General features: G+C 35.9%; 1 protein-coding gene and 1 non-coding gene across 5 annotated transcripts in view; one reads left to right on the top strand and one right to left on the bottom strand.

Moving 5' to 3' along the window:
• Positions 1–17380, top strand: part of ANTXR2 (ANTXR cell adhesion molecule 2) — a 156780-nt gene that overhangs the window by 18953 nt on the left and 120447 nt on the right. For all 4 annotated transcript variants that reach the window (XM_072810653.1, XM_072810654.1, XM_072810656.1 and 1 more), the window contains exon 7: positions 574–654. In XM_072810653.1, coding sequence (XP_072666754.1) covers positions 574–654 — 81 coding nt within the window. The remainder of the gene's footprint in view (positions 1–573; positions 655–17380) is intronic.
• On the bottom strand, positions 2860–2966 carry LOC140624055 (U6 spliceosomal RNA). Its single transcript, XR_012023591.1, has one exon. It is a non-coding gene; the product is annotated as a U6 spliceosomal RNA (small nuclear RNA).

Raw genomic sequence — 17380 nt, 5'->3', positions numbered from 1 at the left:
CATTTGGTTCAGAAGAAGTAATATTATGGTCACATATTTGGACTGAAATAATATGGATAATCCTTTTTGAACTCAACGGACAAGATTATTATGACAGTCTTATTTAGGTGTTTTAGTTTGATTTAAAACTTGACACTTAGGAGTGCAGGGATTTGGGAAATCTGTTTAGAGGAAATTTTTAATAGTTTTCATTCCAAAACCCCAATTTTTTCATAAGTTTTGGAGGTTTATATATTAATTTTTTTTTTTCCCTGCTCACTAGATGGTCTTACATTTAAATTTTTGGTTGAACATAACTAAGATTTCTGTGTCTAATGACATTTTTGGCTAGTAGAGCTCTGCAGTGTTTTGAGATTCAAACTTGAGGCCAGTGTAAAGGGGTTGTGGCTGATTCATTTCATTGTGATACATTTAGAATAACACTAGTGCCATCTCCTTCAATTCCTGACAGACTACACTGGTGAATTAATCCTGTGGTGTAATTTTCCAGATGAACATAACTGAAACATAATGAAGTGTATAAAATGTATGTCTCAACTACCCGTTAATTGAATGTTCCTCGTTTTTCTAAAGCTGGAAAGAATTGCTGATTCCAAGGAACAAGTTTTTCCTGTCAAGGGTGGATTTCAAGCTCTTAAAGGAATAATTAATTCTGTGAGTATTTTTCTGGGAGTAAGAAAGGCTTACGATTTTAGATACATTTTAAAACATAAGGAGTAATCTTGATATCCCTTCAGGTGATCATTATCTTGAAGAAAGAGATTAAGAAGGAGGTTTGTTTGGTATTGAGAACATGGCTTAATTCTAAAGATCTGGATTTTGTCTGGATTTTGTTTGTATTAATGGTTGGTATTAATTCTTGTAAATTTGACTCTGTGAGCTTGGGTTTGAGATTTCAAGTTTAGGATCTTCATAAACAGTCTTTGACACTTCCACCGTTTGAGCGTGGAGTTCCTGTCTTGATATCTTGAAAGTTTTATAGGCTTTAGAGAAGAAGTATAAAATAAAAATTTGGATTGGAATGTGTGATTTCTCCCTCTTCCAAAAATGGCGTCTCTTAGCTCTCAAGCAGACACCTTGCACAGTGGCTGAGTATTTGACTGCTGTTGTTCTTTCCATTTTAATGATTAATAGTTTCACTGGAGCTCATAATATTTCTGCTTGTAATTCAGTCGCATTCTCTCTGATGATTGTTAGAATCGGGGCATCCCTAAAGAGGGTAAGGGGAAGTATGATGATGAAATGCAAAGCAAAACTCCTAGGCTTTCAAAGCTGAGGTTTATGTTTCATTTTACTGCCTTTTTCTAGAAGCACTAGGAACAGTTGCTATTAAGTATTTATGATATTTTGGTAAACACCATCCTAAAATGGAAGTGAATAATATATACTCTCTAAGCCAAAGCTTTCCCTTTAATCTTTAGGTATTAACTGAAGGAAAAAATAAGTCTCAATATCTTTGGACATTTAAAATTTCTTTTTAAAGACTGTGTTTTTCAGAAACAGTGAGATTGGTTGGTTTTGTTTTTAAGTAGCATGTAGGTTTTTTCCCCCTAATTCATGGAGCTTTTCGAAGAAAAAGATATGATTTGGTTCTATTACATGTCAGCACTTCTAGTGGACAGGCTGAATGTAAATACAGAATGGAACAGAAATTTTATTATTTTAGGAGTTTAATTATGTTTAGTTGGAAAAATTGCAATGGAAAAAATAGGAAATATTTGTATTCATATTTCTATGAATATTTCTATGGATTTATATTTGGATTCAAGGTAAATACTCTGTGATTTGGTTTAAAATACAGGAAAATTGGGTGGACAATGCAAAAGGGAGCATAATTTGATCCTGAAAATAAACAAACCATTGGATTGTATTTTAAATAGAATTTATTGTTTTTGGAGATTTGCAATTATTTTTAGAATTATAGTGGGGAGGAGAGGAGACTTCTCTGGGTTATTCCCTTTGGAATACTATACCAATGGGTATAGTGTTCATTCTTTTTTTTTTTCTTTTTTTACATTTTTAAAATTTAAATTCAATTTGCCAACATGTAGTGTAACACCCAGCGCTCACCCACCATGTGCCCTCCTCATTGCCCGTCATCCAGTTACCCCATCCCCCCAACCTCCCCTTCCGCAACCCTTTGTTCATTTCCCAGAGTTAGGAGTCTCTCATGGTTTTTCTCCCTCTCTAATTTTTCCCCACTCAGTTCTCCTCCTTTCTCTTATATTCCTTTTCACGATTTCTTATATTCCATGTATGAGTGAAACCATATGATGATTGTCCTTCTCTGAATTCTATCACTCAACATAATACCTTCCAGTTCCATCCACGTTGAAGCAAATGGTGGGTATTGGTCCTTTCTGATGACGGAGTAATATTCCACTGTATATATAGACCACATCTTCTTTATCCATTCATCTTTCGATGGACACCGAGGCTCCTTCCACAGTTTGGCTATTGTGGACATTGCCGCTATGAGCACTGGGGTGCAGGTGTCTCAGTCTTTCACTGCATCTGTATCTTTGGGGTAAATCCCCAGCAGTACAATTGCTGGGTCGTAGGGTAGCTCTATTTTTAACTCTTTGAGGAAGAGTGGCTGTACCAGTTTGCATTCCCACCAACAGTGCACATCCTCTCCAACATTTGTTGTTTCCTGTCTTATTAATTTTCACCATTTTCACTGGTGTGAGGTGGTATCTCATTGTGGTATTGATTTGTATTTCCTTGATGGCAAGGGATGCGGAGCATTTTCTCATGTGCTTGTTGGCCATGTGGAGATCTTCTTTGGAGAAATGTCTGTTCATGTCCCCTGCCCATTTTATGATTGGATTGTTTGTTTCTTGGGTTTTGAGTTTGATAAAAAATATGGAACCCTTCATGAATTTGTGTGTCATCCTTGTGCAGGGGCCGTGCTAATCTTCTCTGTATCGTTCCAATTTTAGTATACATGCTGCCGAAGAGAGCACTGTTCATTCTAATATAGTTAAACTTCTGCTTTTCTGTCAAAAAAGGAGGAGTAAATTATCCTCAGGGAAACCGGGAAGTAGTAACATGGCAGAGTTGACAGGTAGACAAATGAAATCATTACAACCTAAGTTGATCTCACTAATGGTTGAGATTTTTATCAACGTGATGGTAGCTTGGGATTTTTGATTACTTTATAGAAGTTTAAGGCAATTCAAGCACTTTATGTCTCTTCAAGGCAGAGTTTGCTCCATGTCTGATAATACACAAAAGCTATAATTCTGCCTTAAATTTGAATTGCACCTGATACTTACAAAAGTACCATCTTATCTTAAAAAAATTATATTTGGTATTTAAAACAAATATCCTCTGTTTTTCAGGGTAAGGGCAGAGAGGAAGAGACTATCCCTTTATTTTTGATTTAACAAACTAGTGGAGAAAATTGTACTGTGGAATAGATTTATGCAATGCTAAGCAAATGTAAATTATCAGAAAATTTAAGTCTTTCAGATGTCTGATACTTTGAAGGCAAAATATTTGCTAAATTGAGAGATTATTATTATTATTATTATTAATTATTATTTTGTTAGTGATTGTTCAAATATATCTGATCTTATTGTCAAATGAATTAATTTCTTTGAAGTTAATCTTTAATTAGAAAAAAATGTAAGCCGATACTCTTGTTTTCTTTTTTTCTCCCTCCACTGGGCACCAAAATCCAGTGACCTAGATGGTCTGGTCCTCTCGTACTGTAAATCACATTTTTTTCAGAATCAACTTCTTAGTCAGCAAGGTTAGGAGTTTCATTTTGGAACCTTCCTTCATTGTAATTAAAATAAAAAAAAACACTATAGCAGTTCTATCTTTTATAACTTCAAACGTGAGTGACTGAAAAGGCCTTTGTTATGAACATTTTGCATGTTAACAATTTAATACCTTCTGTAAAATTTATTTAATTCAGAAAATCATTTTCACATTTTATTTTGATTTGGAATGAAATGGGACATTTCAAAATGTTTGGATTTCTGTCCAGGCAAACATGATATGTCACACTTTTGGGAATATTGGTTTAATCTCCGGTCTTAATTAGGAATATGAAAGTTTAAAATTCATTATTAGATCAAGTAGGTGCTGGTGAAAAACTTTTCCTCTTTTTCCCCTTCCTTCCCACTACATCCATTATCTACCTTATTCTTTCATCCACTCATTTATTGAGCTCTAACCGTGCTTAGGGCACTGCGTCAAGCTTGCAAGAGAGGATGTAAACTTAAATAAGACAAATTCTATGTTCTAAAGGAGCTTGAAAATAGTGATGACTTGAGGGTTGGAATATAGTGGTCACTACAAGAGTTATAAAATGTGGGGATAAAATGAAGCCAGGAAGTTCAGTGAGTGACGAGTGACTCTGGGGGACAGAGAGGAATCCTACCTTGCAGTTTGTGTGAAGATGCCAATATGGTGAGAGTCAAGTTAACAGAAGGATGGGATAAGTTTGGATATATGAAGTCATGGGAGACTTTTGGTGGTGCAGTTTGAACTGTGCTCTGACAATTGGAGTAAATTGGAAACAAGGAACATAGAACTTCAGAAAGAGCCTGGGCTGAGTGGCTGAGGCATAGGAGGGAGTGTGGCCTGGCTTGGATTATGGAGGAATACGAGGGATAGACCTTGACAGGTGGCCTGGATCCAGATTATGGAAACTTTCAAACGTTTGAATGGGGGAATTGGCATGTGTTTCCTAAGTACTCAGAGAAGGATGGAAAAGCATCAGAGGGATGAGATTTATATGATAGCTGAGAATGTTCAGGAAGAATATTCTTGTGGGAATACATAGGATAATTTGGAAGATGGAAAGGTGTGTCATAAGTCTCTTGCAATAGTCCTTGTGAGAGACATGGTGAAAAGAAACCTAATACAGTGAACGACAGTATGAAATTGGGAATAGGAAGAGCTGAGTGTGAGTTCCAACTCTGCCACTGCCTAGCTCTGTGATGTTTGTACTTTATACCATGTAATCTCTCCAAGTTCAAGATTCTCATCAAGTCAAATGGGGACAGTTCTATTTCATTGGATTGTTTTGTGAAATAAATGAGATCATGATTAAGAACAGTCTAACTCAGAAGGGCTGGGCTTGAAAACATTTGCTGGGAAGCTACGAATGTCAGGAAGTTGGGACCATGTATGATGAGGTTCTTGATCTTTCTGCAGGGCAGTCCACTGAGAGAGATGGCCGGATTTCTAAGTAATCAGTGACTTAGGTCTAAAAGGGCATGGCATGGATACATGGGAGGGTCAGATCCAACAAGTGGGGCATAACTACAAGGATGTCTAGGTGGTGTAGCTAACCAAAATCAAATACTTGGCTGTGCCCTAGTTCCGAATCCTCAGGCCTTAGGGCTTGGGCCCAGCCAACAACTGGGAAAGCAGATTCAGTATTACCGTGACAAACATTATGTAGAATTTCAGGAACCTGCATTTAGAAAAGAGCTACGGTTCTCGTTGGGATAGAGACTTAGTTGTTAAGGGGGAAACCACATCTTAATGGACCATAGCTCCTTGGGGCTTATTTTAGGTATTGGGATTCTAGGTTCTAGATTCCCAGTAAAACTGGGTTAAGGACCACAAGGAAAACGTAATAAACTCTCTGCCCTGGTCAGAATCATGTTAGGAACAGGGTGGGGCAGAGCCTCCAGGGATAAAACGTTTCTCTTGCTGAGCCAGGCTCTGACGGCTCTGGAAAATATTAGCTGCTGTTGTTAGTATTGTGATGGCGGTGAAACTGGAAATAAGGAGGTGGATTTGGGAGACCTCGAAAAGTTCATAGAACCTGAGAGATCACTGCATATGAGATGAAAAGGACGGAGCGGGGAGTCCAGTGGAGCTTGGGCATTCTGCCCCCGAGTCCTCTGAGTAACTGGAAGCAGGGAGGGGGCGATCTGTTTTGCAGAGGGTGCCGGAGTGCTGGGGACGGTGGGATCGGGCAGAAGGGCTGAGGGAGACACTGAGTTGGCGCTGGGAAGTCCCTGTGGGCAATGTCCGTTAGGGATGTGAAGTCCCGGGAAATGTTCAAGTCAGAAAACTTCAGAATTGACTCATTGTTCCTCTTCCTGTGTTTTTTCCCATCCCATTACCTGCAAACACAGGATATAATTCTTCTATTATCCACGTTAGATTATCTTTAATGTCTTAAAATGCTAAACAATTATTTTTGGTTTCTTGGAAAGGTGATTGCAAGGCTTTTGTTTGAAAATGAAATTTAGGGGGTCCCTGGGTGGCTCAGCGGTTTAGCGCCTGCCTTTGGCCCAGGACGTGATCCTGGAGTCCCAGGATCGAGTCCCACGTCCGGCTCCCGGCATGGAGCCTGCTTCTCCCTCCTCCTGTGTCTCTGCCTCTCTCTCTCTCTCTCTCTATGTCTATCATAAATAAATAAACAAATCTTTAAAAAAAAAAGAAAGAAAATGAAATTTTATTTGAACTAGTCAGACTGACATGTGAATACCATGTGGTTCAGTGTTTCATTAGGCAGTGCTGTGTGGATGGTAGCATTCAAAATAAAACAAAACCACAGATTGGTGGATAACATGGAAAGAATAAAAATAAAAATACTATGTGGAAAACCTCCCTCTCTCTTTTTTCCCCCCTAAAATCAAGACCTTGGGATGTTGTACTCTGCAATTACTTGCACAATTGTTTTTTGATACAGTACCTCAGAAGTATTAAGCAGAAGAGATGAATCCGTTGTGAAACTGGTTTTATAAATAACTCTGATCCAAAAGAATTAAGAACACTATATCCTAGGTGATGGCAGCCAGTGCCAGAATTTTTAAATATCTAATGGGGAAATAGAGGAGCATAAATAGGAGGGGACGATCACTCATACATGTAGCAAATTTAAATAAAACTGAAATAGATTGTTTATAAAGGGAAAAAAGTGCAATATACATTTCAAAAAAGAACTTCATTCTAAGTGCTGGAAATGTAAGCTTCATCTGAACTTTGCACCAAATTGTTTTTCTCAGTAATGTCTATTTTTGTTGTTTTCTCTCTCTCCTTTTTATTTATTTATTTTTTTTGGAAAGTTTCTAAGAAAGGTGTCTACATTATGTTTTATTTTTTTATTTTTATTTTTTTTAAATTTTTTTTTTTTTTTAAATTTATTTATGATAGTCACACAGAGGGAGAGAGAGGCAGAGACACAGGCAGAGGGAGAAGCAGGCTCCATGCACCGGGAGCCCGACGTGGGATTCGATCCCGGGTCTCCAGAATCGCGCCCTGGGCCAAAGGCAGGCGCCAAACCGCTGCGCCACCCAGGGATCCCTACATTATGTTTTAATGAAATGAGAAGACACTGCAAAATCATATTCTTTATAGGAAATCATTTTCATAGAAGAGGAACCTAATGAACATTCTGCTAAGACATCAGTTTAAGTGATTTTAGCAGGTTTTGCTATGAATGCTGACTTAGTTGTGGAAATCTCTATTTATAAAGTCATGGTTTGATTAAAAAAATCTGAAGTCTGAGCTAACTGTAAAGATACATTCACAGGAAAAAAAAAACAAACTGGTAGGACTTATTCGAAATTGGAAATCAGTTTCTAGGATTCTTTAAAAAAAGACTGGCTATAACATGAGGCTCACCATAAGTCAGCTTCTTCTGGGCTTCTATTTATCCAGGAATCTTTGGTACTGAATATAGATGAAGTGTCTTATTATAACATCATTCACATTAATGATAGGACGGTTGGGGCTGTGATTCATCCTCCTCCTTTTTTTTTTTTTTTGTCCAGTGCCCTAATAGAGCATTAGGTAAGTAGTTATTGCTTAATTCATATTTATCAATGAATGAGTAAATGAAATCTGTGCTTTTTGAACGTTTTTAAATACAGTTATGGTGTATTTACACGTTAAAAAAACCTTTATTTTGAATTGACTTATGATTCCGTATAACTTTGATTTCATCGTATTTGTATTCCACTGTATCATGACTTTGGTTACAAAACCTAAGTTCATACCAGCTTAAGAGGAAAAAAGCTATTGTCCTATATGACTAGGTGGTCTAGAGGGAGGAAATTGCCTCAAGTACATTTGGATCCAGAGAACCAATCTATGTTCTTAAGATCTCTCTTCGTAAATTTTACCTATGATTTTACTCGCTTCATTCTTTTTCCTTGTTCAAATGAGTGTCAGATGAAGATAACTTCATCAAAAGTTTCAGGCTTACATGAGCCTCAATTAGAAGCACATTGGAAAGAGAGAGCTATCGTTTTTGGAGCATCAGAATACTCTGTCTCTCCCAGATGAGGACTCTGAGTGACTCAATTGAGTCAAGTGCTCAGTCCTGTTAACATTTAGGCTGGCCTGAGTAACATGCCTACCCGGTGACAAGAGGTTGGCTTCATGGGGAAGAAAGAGGGAGAAGGCATCATGATCCATAGCCTCACTAGGACCCCATAGAGTGGAGAACAGTTTCGTCAGTACAAAGGAAACACGGTTCATAGACATCTAAGGGTGAAAAACTGTTCATGGTAGGAAAAAAATTTAATAGCTGTTACAATCCATATATTCAAATACCTTTAAAATATGTTTGACACATACTCTACTAAGGCAATTCATTCCTTCCAAATTTGAATAAACTAAAAAATACAAATAGAAATCTTGTTTTAAGTTATTCATTTTATGTACTGAAATTTTATAATCTTGTGTCCGTAGTCCAGTGCTCTGTTTGCATTTGCATGATAATTTTACTTAATGATAACGTTATTCTTTTTCTTTATTTGGTTGGGTCTGTAGTCTAAGGAAATCAAATTTACTTTTAATAAATACAGCTTTGTGATATTTCATGAACTAAGCCAAATTAAACTATTTAACCAGGAATCTTTGCTACTGAATATAGATGAAACTAAACTGGTGCCATTGGGTTGTATTGCCAAAATGAAGTGCCAGTTGTTTACTTCTTAACATCATTTTGTTTGGGCTATAAAAGAAGACTCTTAGAGGCTCACCTCTACTTGAAAGCAAATTCAATCAAATAGAAGGACATTGAAAAGGAGGAAAAAATAGTTAAAATTTACCACCAGTGTAAATTATTAAAATGCATGATTTTTCAGTTATATCTTATTTTTTCCTCAAATATAACAGTTCACGATTTATTTGGAAGCATTTTTTTAATGTTTTTGAACATTTTTTGAATGCTTTTAAGACACTTTTCTGGTGTTGAGTTACAAAGATGAACATGGTGCCCTCGACTTTTCGGAGTTCACTGTTTTTAGGCATAGGTGTTTGATTATGAAACTAATAGAAGACTCGGTAAGGCTTTGTATTTCTGTTCTTGTGGCATAGGAAGATATTTTATTTGTCACTCTGGATTTTGAGAAATCGAATAGAACAAAGATAGACCTAGAATGCTTGACAGATAGATTTCATGTTTCAGTTAATAAAACAAAAGAGTGGTCAAGTAAGACCAATATGAAATAATATATGCGTCAGAGTGAAAATTATGTTGAGATTCAATTTCTTTACATTCTAAAGCAAATAGTATATTTGTTTTAACTTTATCCATAATTTCAATGTACTTTTTATGGAAATCTATTTAGCCTTTAAGAAAGCATTAAATGATTATTTGGAGTTTGTGCTAACCAAAAAAAGAGAAAAAGGGTGGAATCAGATACACTTCTGTTTCAAATAACAATCAATTTTTGGCAGATTTCTATGTTGTAGTGGGAAAGGAAGCCCTTCTAACCTGATTTGTTTTGAAAATTGCAATTGTGAGATGCAGAGGAACTTAAATGTTATTTGGGGCTTTTGTGTCGCAATTTGTGATATGGGCATATTTTCATCAACAGTATAATCACAACTATTCTTCTGTTGTGTTTGGAGCTGAGTAGAGTAAAAGGCAATGATTATAACTTATGTTCTTCCTTAGACTTCTTACAGTAAAAGTTTGTTTAAATATTTGTCACTTGTGCTTATACAACTCCCTCACTTGAGAAGGAAGACAGAATCTATTTTTCGCAATGGGCTGGGGCAAAGCCCACTCACTGTATTGTGCAACTGGTATTTTGAAGCTCCAAGAATTTTTTAAAAAAATGAACTCAACCAAAACATGTGATTACAAAATTTGTTTTAAAAGATTTTATTATTATTATTTTTTGAAGATTGTATTTATTTATTCATGAAAGACACACAGGGAGGGAGAGACACAGGCAGAGGGAGAAGCATGCTCCCTGCAGAGAGCCCAATGTGGGGGCTGGATCCCAGGACTCTGGGACCACAACCTGAGCCAAAGGCAGAGGTTCAACCACTGAGCCACCCAGGTGCCCCAGATTTAATTAGTTTTAAAGTAATCTCCATACCTGACATGGGGCTTGAACCCTCAAGTTTGCGACCTAGTGTCACATGCTCTATGGACTGAGCCAGCCAGGTGCCTCATGATTACAGATTATAATTGTTTTTCGTTTAAATACTACCACTTAAAGAAAAAGACGTTTGATAGGGATGTTTGACAGCCAGAAAGAAAATAAAGATCATCTGAATATTGAAATCTAAAAAGCAAACAAGGAAAGGTTGTGAAAATATCCTTAAAATTGTTTTAACTGCTTATTTTATGCGTACCTATGGCTAGTTACTAAGGCTTCATTTTGTTGCGACCTTGGGAATAATGACCTTCTGTATGAGGTATAAACTTGGAATCCTTCATATTAGGATGAACTCCTGTAGTGTTTAAAGCTGCTCAATGAGTAAGGAAGAAAAATGCTTGTTTTTTAGATTTATTATTATCCTTACTGATATATTCTCTGACATCCTGTATGTCATGGAAATTAGCAGTTTCTACCTGTTAAGGACATACCTAGGGTGCTTATAAATTATCTATAACGTTGTATTGTAGATCACATTATATACCCAAAGTCGGTTTTACAAATTTATTGCTAGAATGAATATTTTTAATTTTTAATAAAATTTTTAAAAATGTCTAGGTAGTGCTTTGAATATAAGTGTAGTGAACTAATCCATTTTTAAGAAAAAGTCTTTAATATTTAGAATTGACCTTTACAAATGAGATCACAAAGGAAACTGGTCGATGGGATTTAATTTTTTTTTTCACATATGTGTCTAGAATTAGCCCTCTTTTCTTGAGAAGACACATATATTAAGTTCATGTATCTTTTCGTGTTGTTTTTATTGTTTCTTAAATTATTTTTTCCATTTGGCTCAATGCCTTATTGATGCCATTGATTACCAAAATTTGTACCATACAAAAAGTTTTCCCTTCACTGTATGTAACTAAAGATGTGATTTGATTAATTCTAGTAGTGCCTAATTAAGCTCTGTATTTTTTTAAGCTCTGTATTTTTTTATATGCTTAACTGTTCAGTGTTACACACCTCATTTATTTGCCTTATAGTCAAAATGGTCTTGCCTTTTATTAGAAAGTTTTACATTTACTTTTCAATTAATTCAATAAACATTAATTGAGCAGCTGCTATTTTTAATATATTGTATTATCTACTTTTTATGTTAGATTGGCTTGGAACATATGGTATTGTCATTCATTAAAAAAGTATTTACCTAGTTTCTTCTGGAATGGGCTCTGTCCTATTTTCCAACTATAATAACCTTTCTATTGCCAGTTAGAAATTGGAAAAAGTACAGATTTTGAAATCTGTTTTGGTTTATATTAGTTGTGGGAAGTTTTATTGTTGATTTTTTTTTTAACTGATGCTTGATCTTCAAATCATAAAACCTAGATATTTCTCCAAAGTTCAACATCAACTTCAAAGACACTGCATGTCCTAAATCATATGTTGTCTTCATTTCCCCATCTTAACTAATTCCATGCTAAATTTTATCTTGGGTATATCTCAGTTTCCCGCCAATTAATCCCATTTTATCTTAAATGCCAGAAGAAATAAGCCACAACTATATACATTGTATGTATTTTTTCAGGCCATAGTATGGCTTTTATTACTTCTTCCAATGTCCCATATCTGCTATTACAGCATGTATTCATTATGTAAACGTGTTTAGGAACTTACAAGATCTCAAATCAATATATGGTTTCATATGCATCTTAAAAAAATCTCAGAAATAAGAAATTAAATATGATGCTGTCTGGTTATTTCTGGTGTAGATGGTTCCTTGATAATACTGTCACTTTACCTGATTATTATTCAGTGGTTATACAGATCTGATTGTAATTCTATTGTCAAGAAAGGTAAGAAATTAGTTTGTAACCAGTGGGATTCTTGAAAGAGTTGTGTCTGACTTTGCAATGGTTCACATCCCGCTCCTGCAAGTATTGCCAGTTCTAGCTCCAGAGTACATGTCTGCCGCTTGTTACCTTGTATGTAAATTTGGCCTGGAGTGAAATCCTGAGACCTGATCACATAATGTTAGATATAGACTCAATCCAAATTAATTTGGAACATGCCTGGAGTAGCTAGGGTGAAACACCATTCTGATATTTCATTCAAATCACTCTGCAGAGAAGGGACAGTGCAATGGGATCTACTTTGATCTTCTGCCAAACATCTACAATCTCAGGCCAACAGGCCCAAGGTCAGAGCTGACTCTTAAGGCTGCATTTGGTCTTACTGCTGACCAAAAACGAACCCAGTGGGAGGCAAATAACCTTATCTTAATCTATACCCCTCCCTTGCCAAATAGAGAAATTCCATGAAATTAGTATTTGCCATGTATGCCGAACTAATGAGAGTATTTTGATGATCAGAATTACACAAGTAGTGGAATTAAAATTATGCACAATCAGTTAGAGGAAACAGAAAATAATCATAAATTGTAAGAGTGAATACTATTGTTCCATTTACGGTTTTATCCCAAACAACTTGGAAGAGGGGAAATATTTGGGTTTTGACTTTGTTATCATAATGCAGGACAGGCCTTTTACCATATGTTTAAAGGGAGCATCCAAGACAAATACAGTTTTTTAAAAAGATATTACTTATTTATTCACGAGAGGCAGAGAGACTCAGGCAGAGGGAGAAGCAGGCTCCATGCAGGGAGCCTGATGCAGGAGTCCATCCCGGGACTGCAGGATCACACCCTGAGCCAAAGGCAGATGCTCAACCACTGAGCCACTCAGGTGTCCCGACAAATACATTTTTAAAGAGGTTTTTATTTATTTATTTTTATATATTTATTTATTTGAGAGAGAGAAAATGTGTGTGCGTGTGCGAGCCAGCATCGTGCGAGGGTAGAGAGAGGAAAGGGAGAGAATCCCAAGTGGCCTCAGTGCTAAGTACAGAGTCCTATGCAGGACTCAGGCGAGGGCTCAATCCCACGACACTGAGGTCATGACCTGAGCTAAAACCAAAAGTCCCAGCCTTAACCGACTGAGCCACCCAGGTGCCTCAAGACAAATACATTTTAAATAGGACAGAATGTTTTGTTAATGAGAAAGGACAGTAACTGTGATTATAGAGATTAAATATATCAAACCATCTTTAGGATTTAATTCACAGTTTGGCCCAACATGTCGGAATATAGAATTTTTATACAGAGTATCAGAATTCAGATTCTATGTATTTTAACTTCTTTTCTGTTATAGATTTGTACTGGCTTATAAAGATTTTTTTTTTTTTTTTTTTTATTAATGATAGTCACAGAGAGAGAGAGAGAGAGAGAGAGAGGCAGAGACACAGGCAGAGGGAGAAGCAGGCTCCATGCACCGGGAGCCTGACGTGGGATTCGATCCCGGGTCTCCAGGATCGCGCCCCGGGCCAAAGGCAGGCTCCAAACCGCTGCGCCACCCAGGGATCCCTGTACTGGCTTATAAACACTAGTCTTGTAGATGGTGTTATGTATACCAACAGCGACTCTGTCTAGACCTCTCTGTTTTGGAGTTCACACCTTCATCTCCTACCCAACCTGTGTCCCATGGGTGCAACTGTAGGTTAAGAAGTTTTTAAAAACTCTGTGGTTCACAAATATATATAGAAGGAAAAGAAACCAAGAAAAGAACAGCAGAGCAGCAGAACACTGTCAGGCAGACATATAAGCAGACCTCATTGTCCTTTTTAGAAAACATTTTCCCTCATGCTGCTTGCATTTCTTGCTTTACTGAATGGCTATGCTTCAGAATTTCCATACATAGGGATTTTTGTGGTTTAAAAAATTTATCTTTGGGGTATAACCCAATCTAGGTTGTTTGAAAGGTCATCATTTCATATATTTGCACTCATATGTATTATATGAATGAGTTCATAAGATGAGAACAGCTACATTGAAATGGAATCTTTTGCACAGTAGAAAACCCGGATACCGATTGTATTTAGAAAAGGAATGTGTGTGTTTGTCTAGCAACCTAGGTGAGACAATGAGTGTGTACGAGGGAAAGACTAACTTATTCTGTGTCAAAAATTCACCTAAAGTTTGTTCCATGTTCAGAAAAAATGGAAAAAAAAAAAAAACCCAAAAGAAAACAAAACAAAATACCCCAACCTTCTGCTGCTTGGCTCAGAATATCCTTTCTCTTCCCAGCACTCAGGCAAGCTCTAGAAATGTATGAAACCTTATACCCTTAAATGCCATTGACATCATTGCTTTTATGACTGAAAAAAAATGTGTTCAGATAACAATTTCTAAACAGTTTGATTTTCTTTTTTTAAGTGGCTATTGTGCCTCCAAAGCACAGTTAGGGCCTCTTGTTCTAGTATAGCCTCTCTTGTCTTTTAGGTTCTGGATTATGAATAAGTATTTGATCTATACAGAAAAACACTGAGATAGAAAGCAATAATAAGATGACAGAAAAAATCAAAAGAGAGAAGGCCCTAAGCATTTGTATTTCCTATATGTTACTAATTCAGAATATGATCTGGATTTTTGATTTATTCGAATCAATGGAATTGGAAATTTTTTTTCCTTTTAAGTAGGCTCCACACCCAGCGTGGAGCCAGATGCAAGGCTTGAACTCACGACCTTGAGATCAAGAGTCGGACACTTAACCAACTGAGCCACCCAGTTGCCTTGGAATTGGAAATTTTAAAACAAATTTATTAAAATCCCAACAAATGTAGGTGAGAGCTTAGTGACATACTTTTGAAGATAAAAAATAAGATAGGGATCCCTGGGTGGTGCAGCGGTTTAGTGCCTGCCTTTGGCCCAGGGCGCGATCCTGGAGACCCGGGATCGAATCCCACGTCAGGCTCCCGGTGCATGGAGCCTGCTTCTCCCTCTGTCTGTGTCTCTGCCTCTCTCTCTCTCTCTCTGTGACTATCATAAATAAAAAAAAAATTTAAAAAAAATAAAAAAAAATAAGATAGATTTTAGATGGTTTTGATAGTATAAAAGGAATCTGGTCAAGACAGGCAGATAAATTTTCACTAGTTTGTTAGCTATTAGAGTTTTGTAATGTTAGATTGTCAGAGTGCACTGGTTAGAACAGGCTTTAGAGTCAATCAAACCTGAGGAGATCTGGCTCTACTTTTTGAAAACTAATCGTTCTTATTTAAAAAATAAAATTAAAAAGATCTCTCTAAAAACCTCAGTTTTCTCATCTATAATGTGGAGATAAAAATAGTATATATTCATAAGATTTAGGAGGATTAACTGAAGAAAATCATATAAAGTGCTTAGCATACTGCCTGGAACATAGTTCCCAACAAATGATAATTATTATTACCATTGTTAGAAATTCTTTTGAATTTTTGGCTACTGATATTTGTACTAAATTTAGGGAGTTAACTTTCAGTAAATATGACTCTTGTTATGCCTATTAATTTTGAGGACTTAAAAGTAGGGAGTAGAGAATAATGTACCTATTATTTTCATTTGTAAATATTCCTTCACACTAATATCACTTTTTGAGTGAACAGATGCTTGTGAGTGAACAGATGCTTCAGTAGTATACTTTTTTTCATGGTGAGCATCAAGTTCTTTGCCAATTTATATATATATATATATGTATATTTCAAAATCTCAAATGATGTAATTTTGCATCTAGGGTGTGCATGACTTAATGTGCCCTGGTTTTATTAATAGCATTTGGCTTGTCTTTAAATTTGGTCTATGGTGCTATTAGCTCTCTCTGATGTCAACCAAGGCTGACCTTCAGTGGAAACTATTTTCTGTTTCTATTGAGATATAATGAAGACAGATGGCAACACATATTTGAAGAAACATCCTTACAAGATGCTCTGTTGTACAAATGATGGAAGTGCAGAGTATGAAAGATAATGTGTCAATTATCATAGATGGGACACCTGATCCAATGTTCAATCAATCAATAACAGTATTTAATTTAGTAAAAATTAACTAGAGTGTTTAAAATATTTGTCCTCTATCGGTTGTCATTTAGTGATGACAGTTTTAATATAATGGACCTATTTTGATATCTTGAACATTTGAACTTGTGCAATTACTTGTCTTGAGACTAGATTATGAACTGCTTCATGTTTATGGAACTGATTTTTAAAAAAAATTTAATGATATAAACTATCTGCATACAAACATTGAATTATTTGACTTTCAGTTATTTTACTACAGGAACATGATAAACTTTAGATGGAAAAAACAAGTTTAGGACAAATTTTATTTTTTAAAAATGCACATGCTTTCTTTCTTTCCTCCCCAACACATTCTTGTTCCCTCTCTTTGATTGTTTTTCATTTGGAAATGGTTTGGGTGAACCTCTTATTTCAAATCATGGGTTTCTGTGTTTCCCGCACTCATTTTTTGGAGGGCTAGATGCCTTTTCACATAAATTAACTTTATTCTGCCTTATGTTTGTCATGAAATGGTTGTTGATTTGCTTGCTAGATAGATATTTTTTAATATTCTCATTAATTCATGCAATCAGTATTCCCTAAGCATTTATTGGTTGTACTTTATATGCAAAACAGTGTGCTGGTCCTGAAAGGATTGTACAACATACTGTCCTATCTTTATGCTCAAAGACTTTGTCTCCTAGTAGAGGTGATTCATATATCCAACTAATAGAACATAAGATACAGAGAAATTTTTCAAAAAATCAGAACAAACGTTAGAGAAGGGCACGTAATGTCCTGTGGGGAATTCAGCTGGATTCCTTCAAATGGTGATGCCACTTTTAGGACTCATGGTCTAAACTGCTTGTCTTTCTGTGAATGTGTTCCTTGGGTCACTTTGCCATTCAGTAATATCATTTCTATATAATTCATTTTTTAAAAATAAGTACATATATTAAACTAGTGGAAGTGTATTCTTAGGTATAAAAGTATATTATACAATTTACTGCAACATATCCCCAACCTTCAGCTATTCTTAGTTTCTCTTGATGTAACTTGATTTCTTTAATATTAGACGTGAAGTAGAAAATACATTTTTAAGTCATCTTGAATTTATCTTTATTTTTTTCTTTTTTCCCCTTTATTATTTTTTTATAATAAATCTATTTTTTATTAGTGTTCAATTTGCCAACATA

This window comes from Canis lupus, chromosome 33 (genome assembly GCF_048164855.1).
Source record: "Canis lupus baileyi chromosome 33, mCanLup2.hap1, whole genome shotgun sequence".
Taxonomy (NCBI): domain Eukaryota; kingdom Metazoa; phylum Chordata; class Mammalia; order Carnivora; family Canidae; genus Canis; species Canis lupus.
The sequence above is the reverse complement of the archived record's forward strand: the minus strand, read 5'-3'. Positions and strand labels throughout refer to the sequence as shown.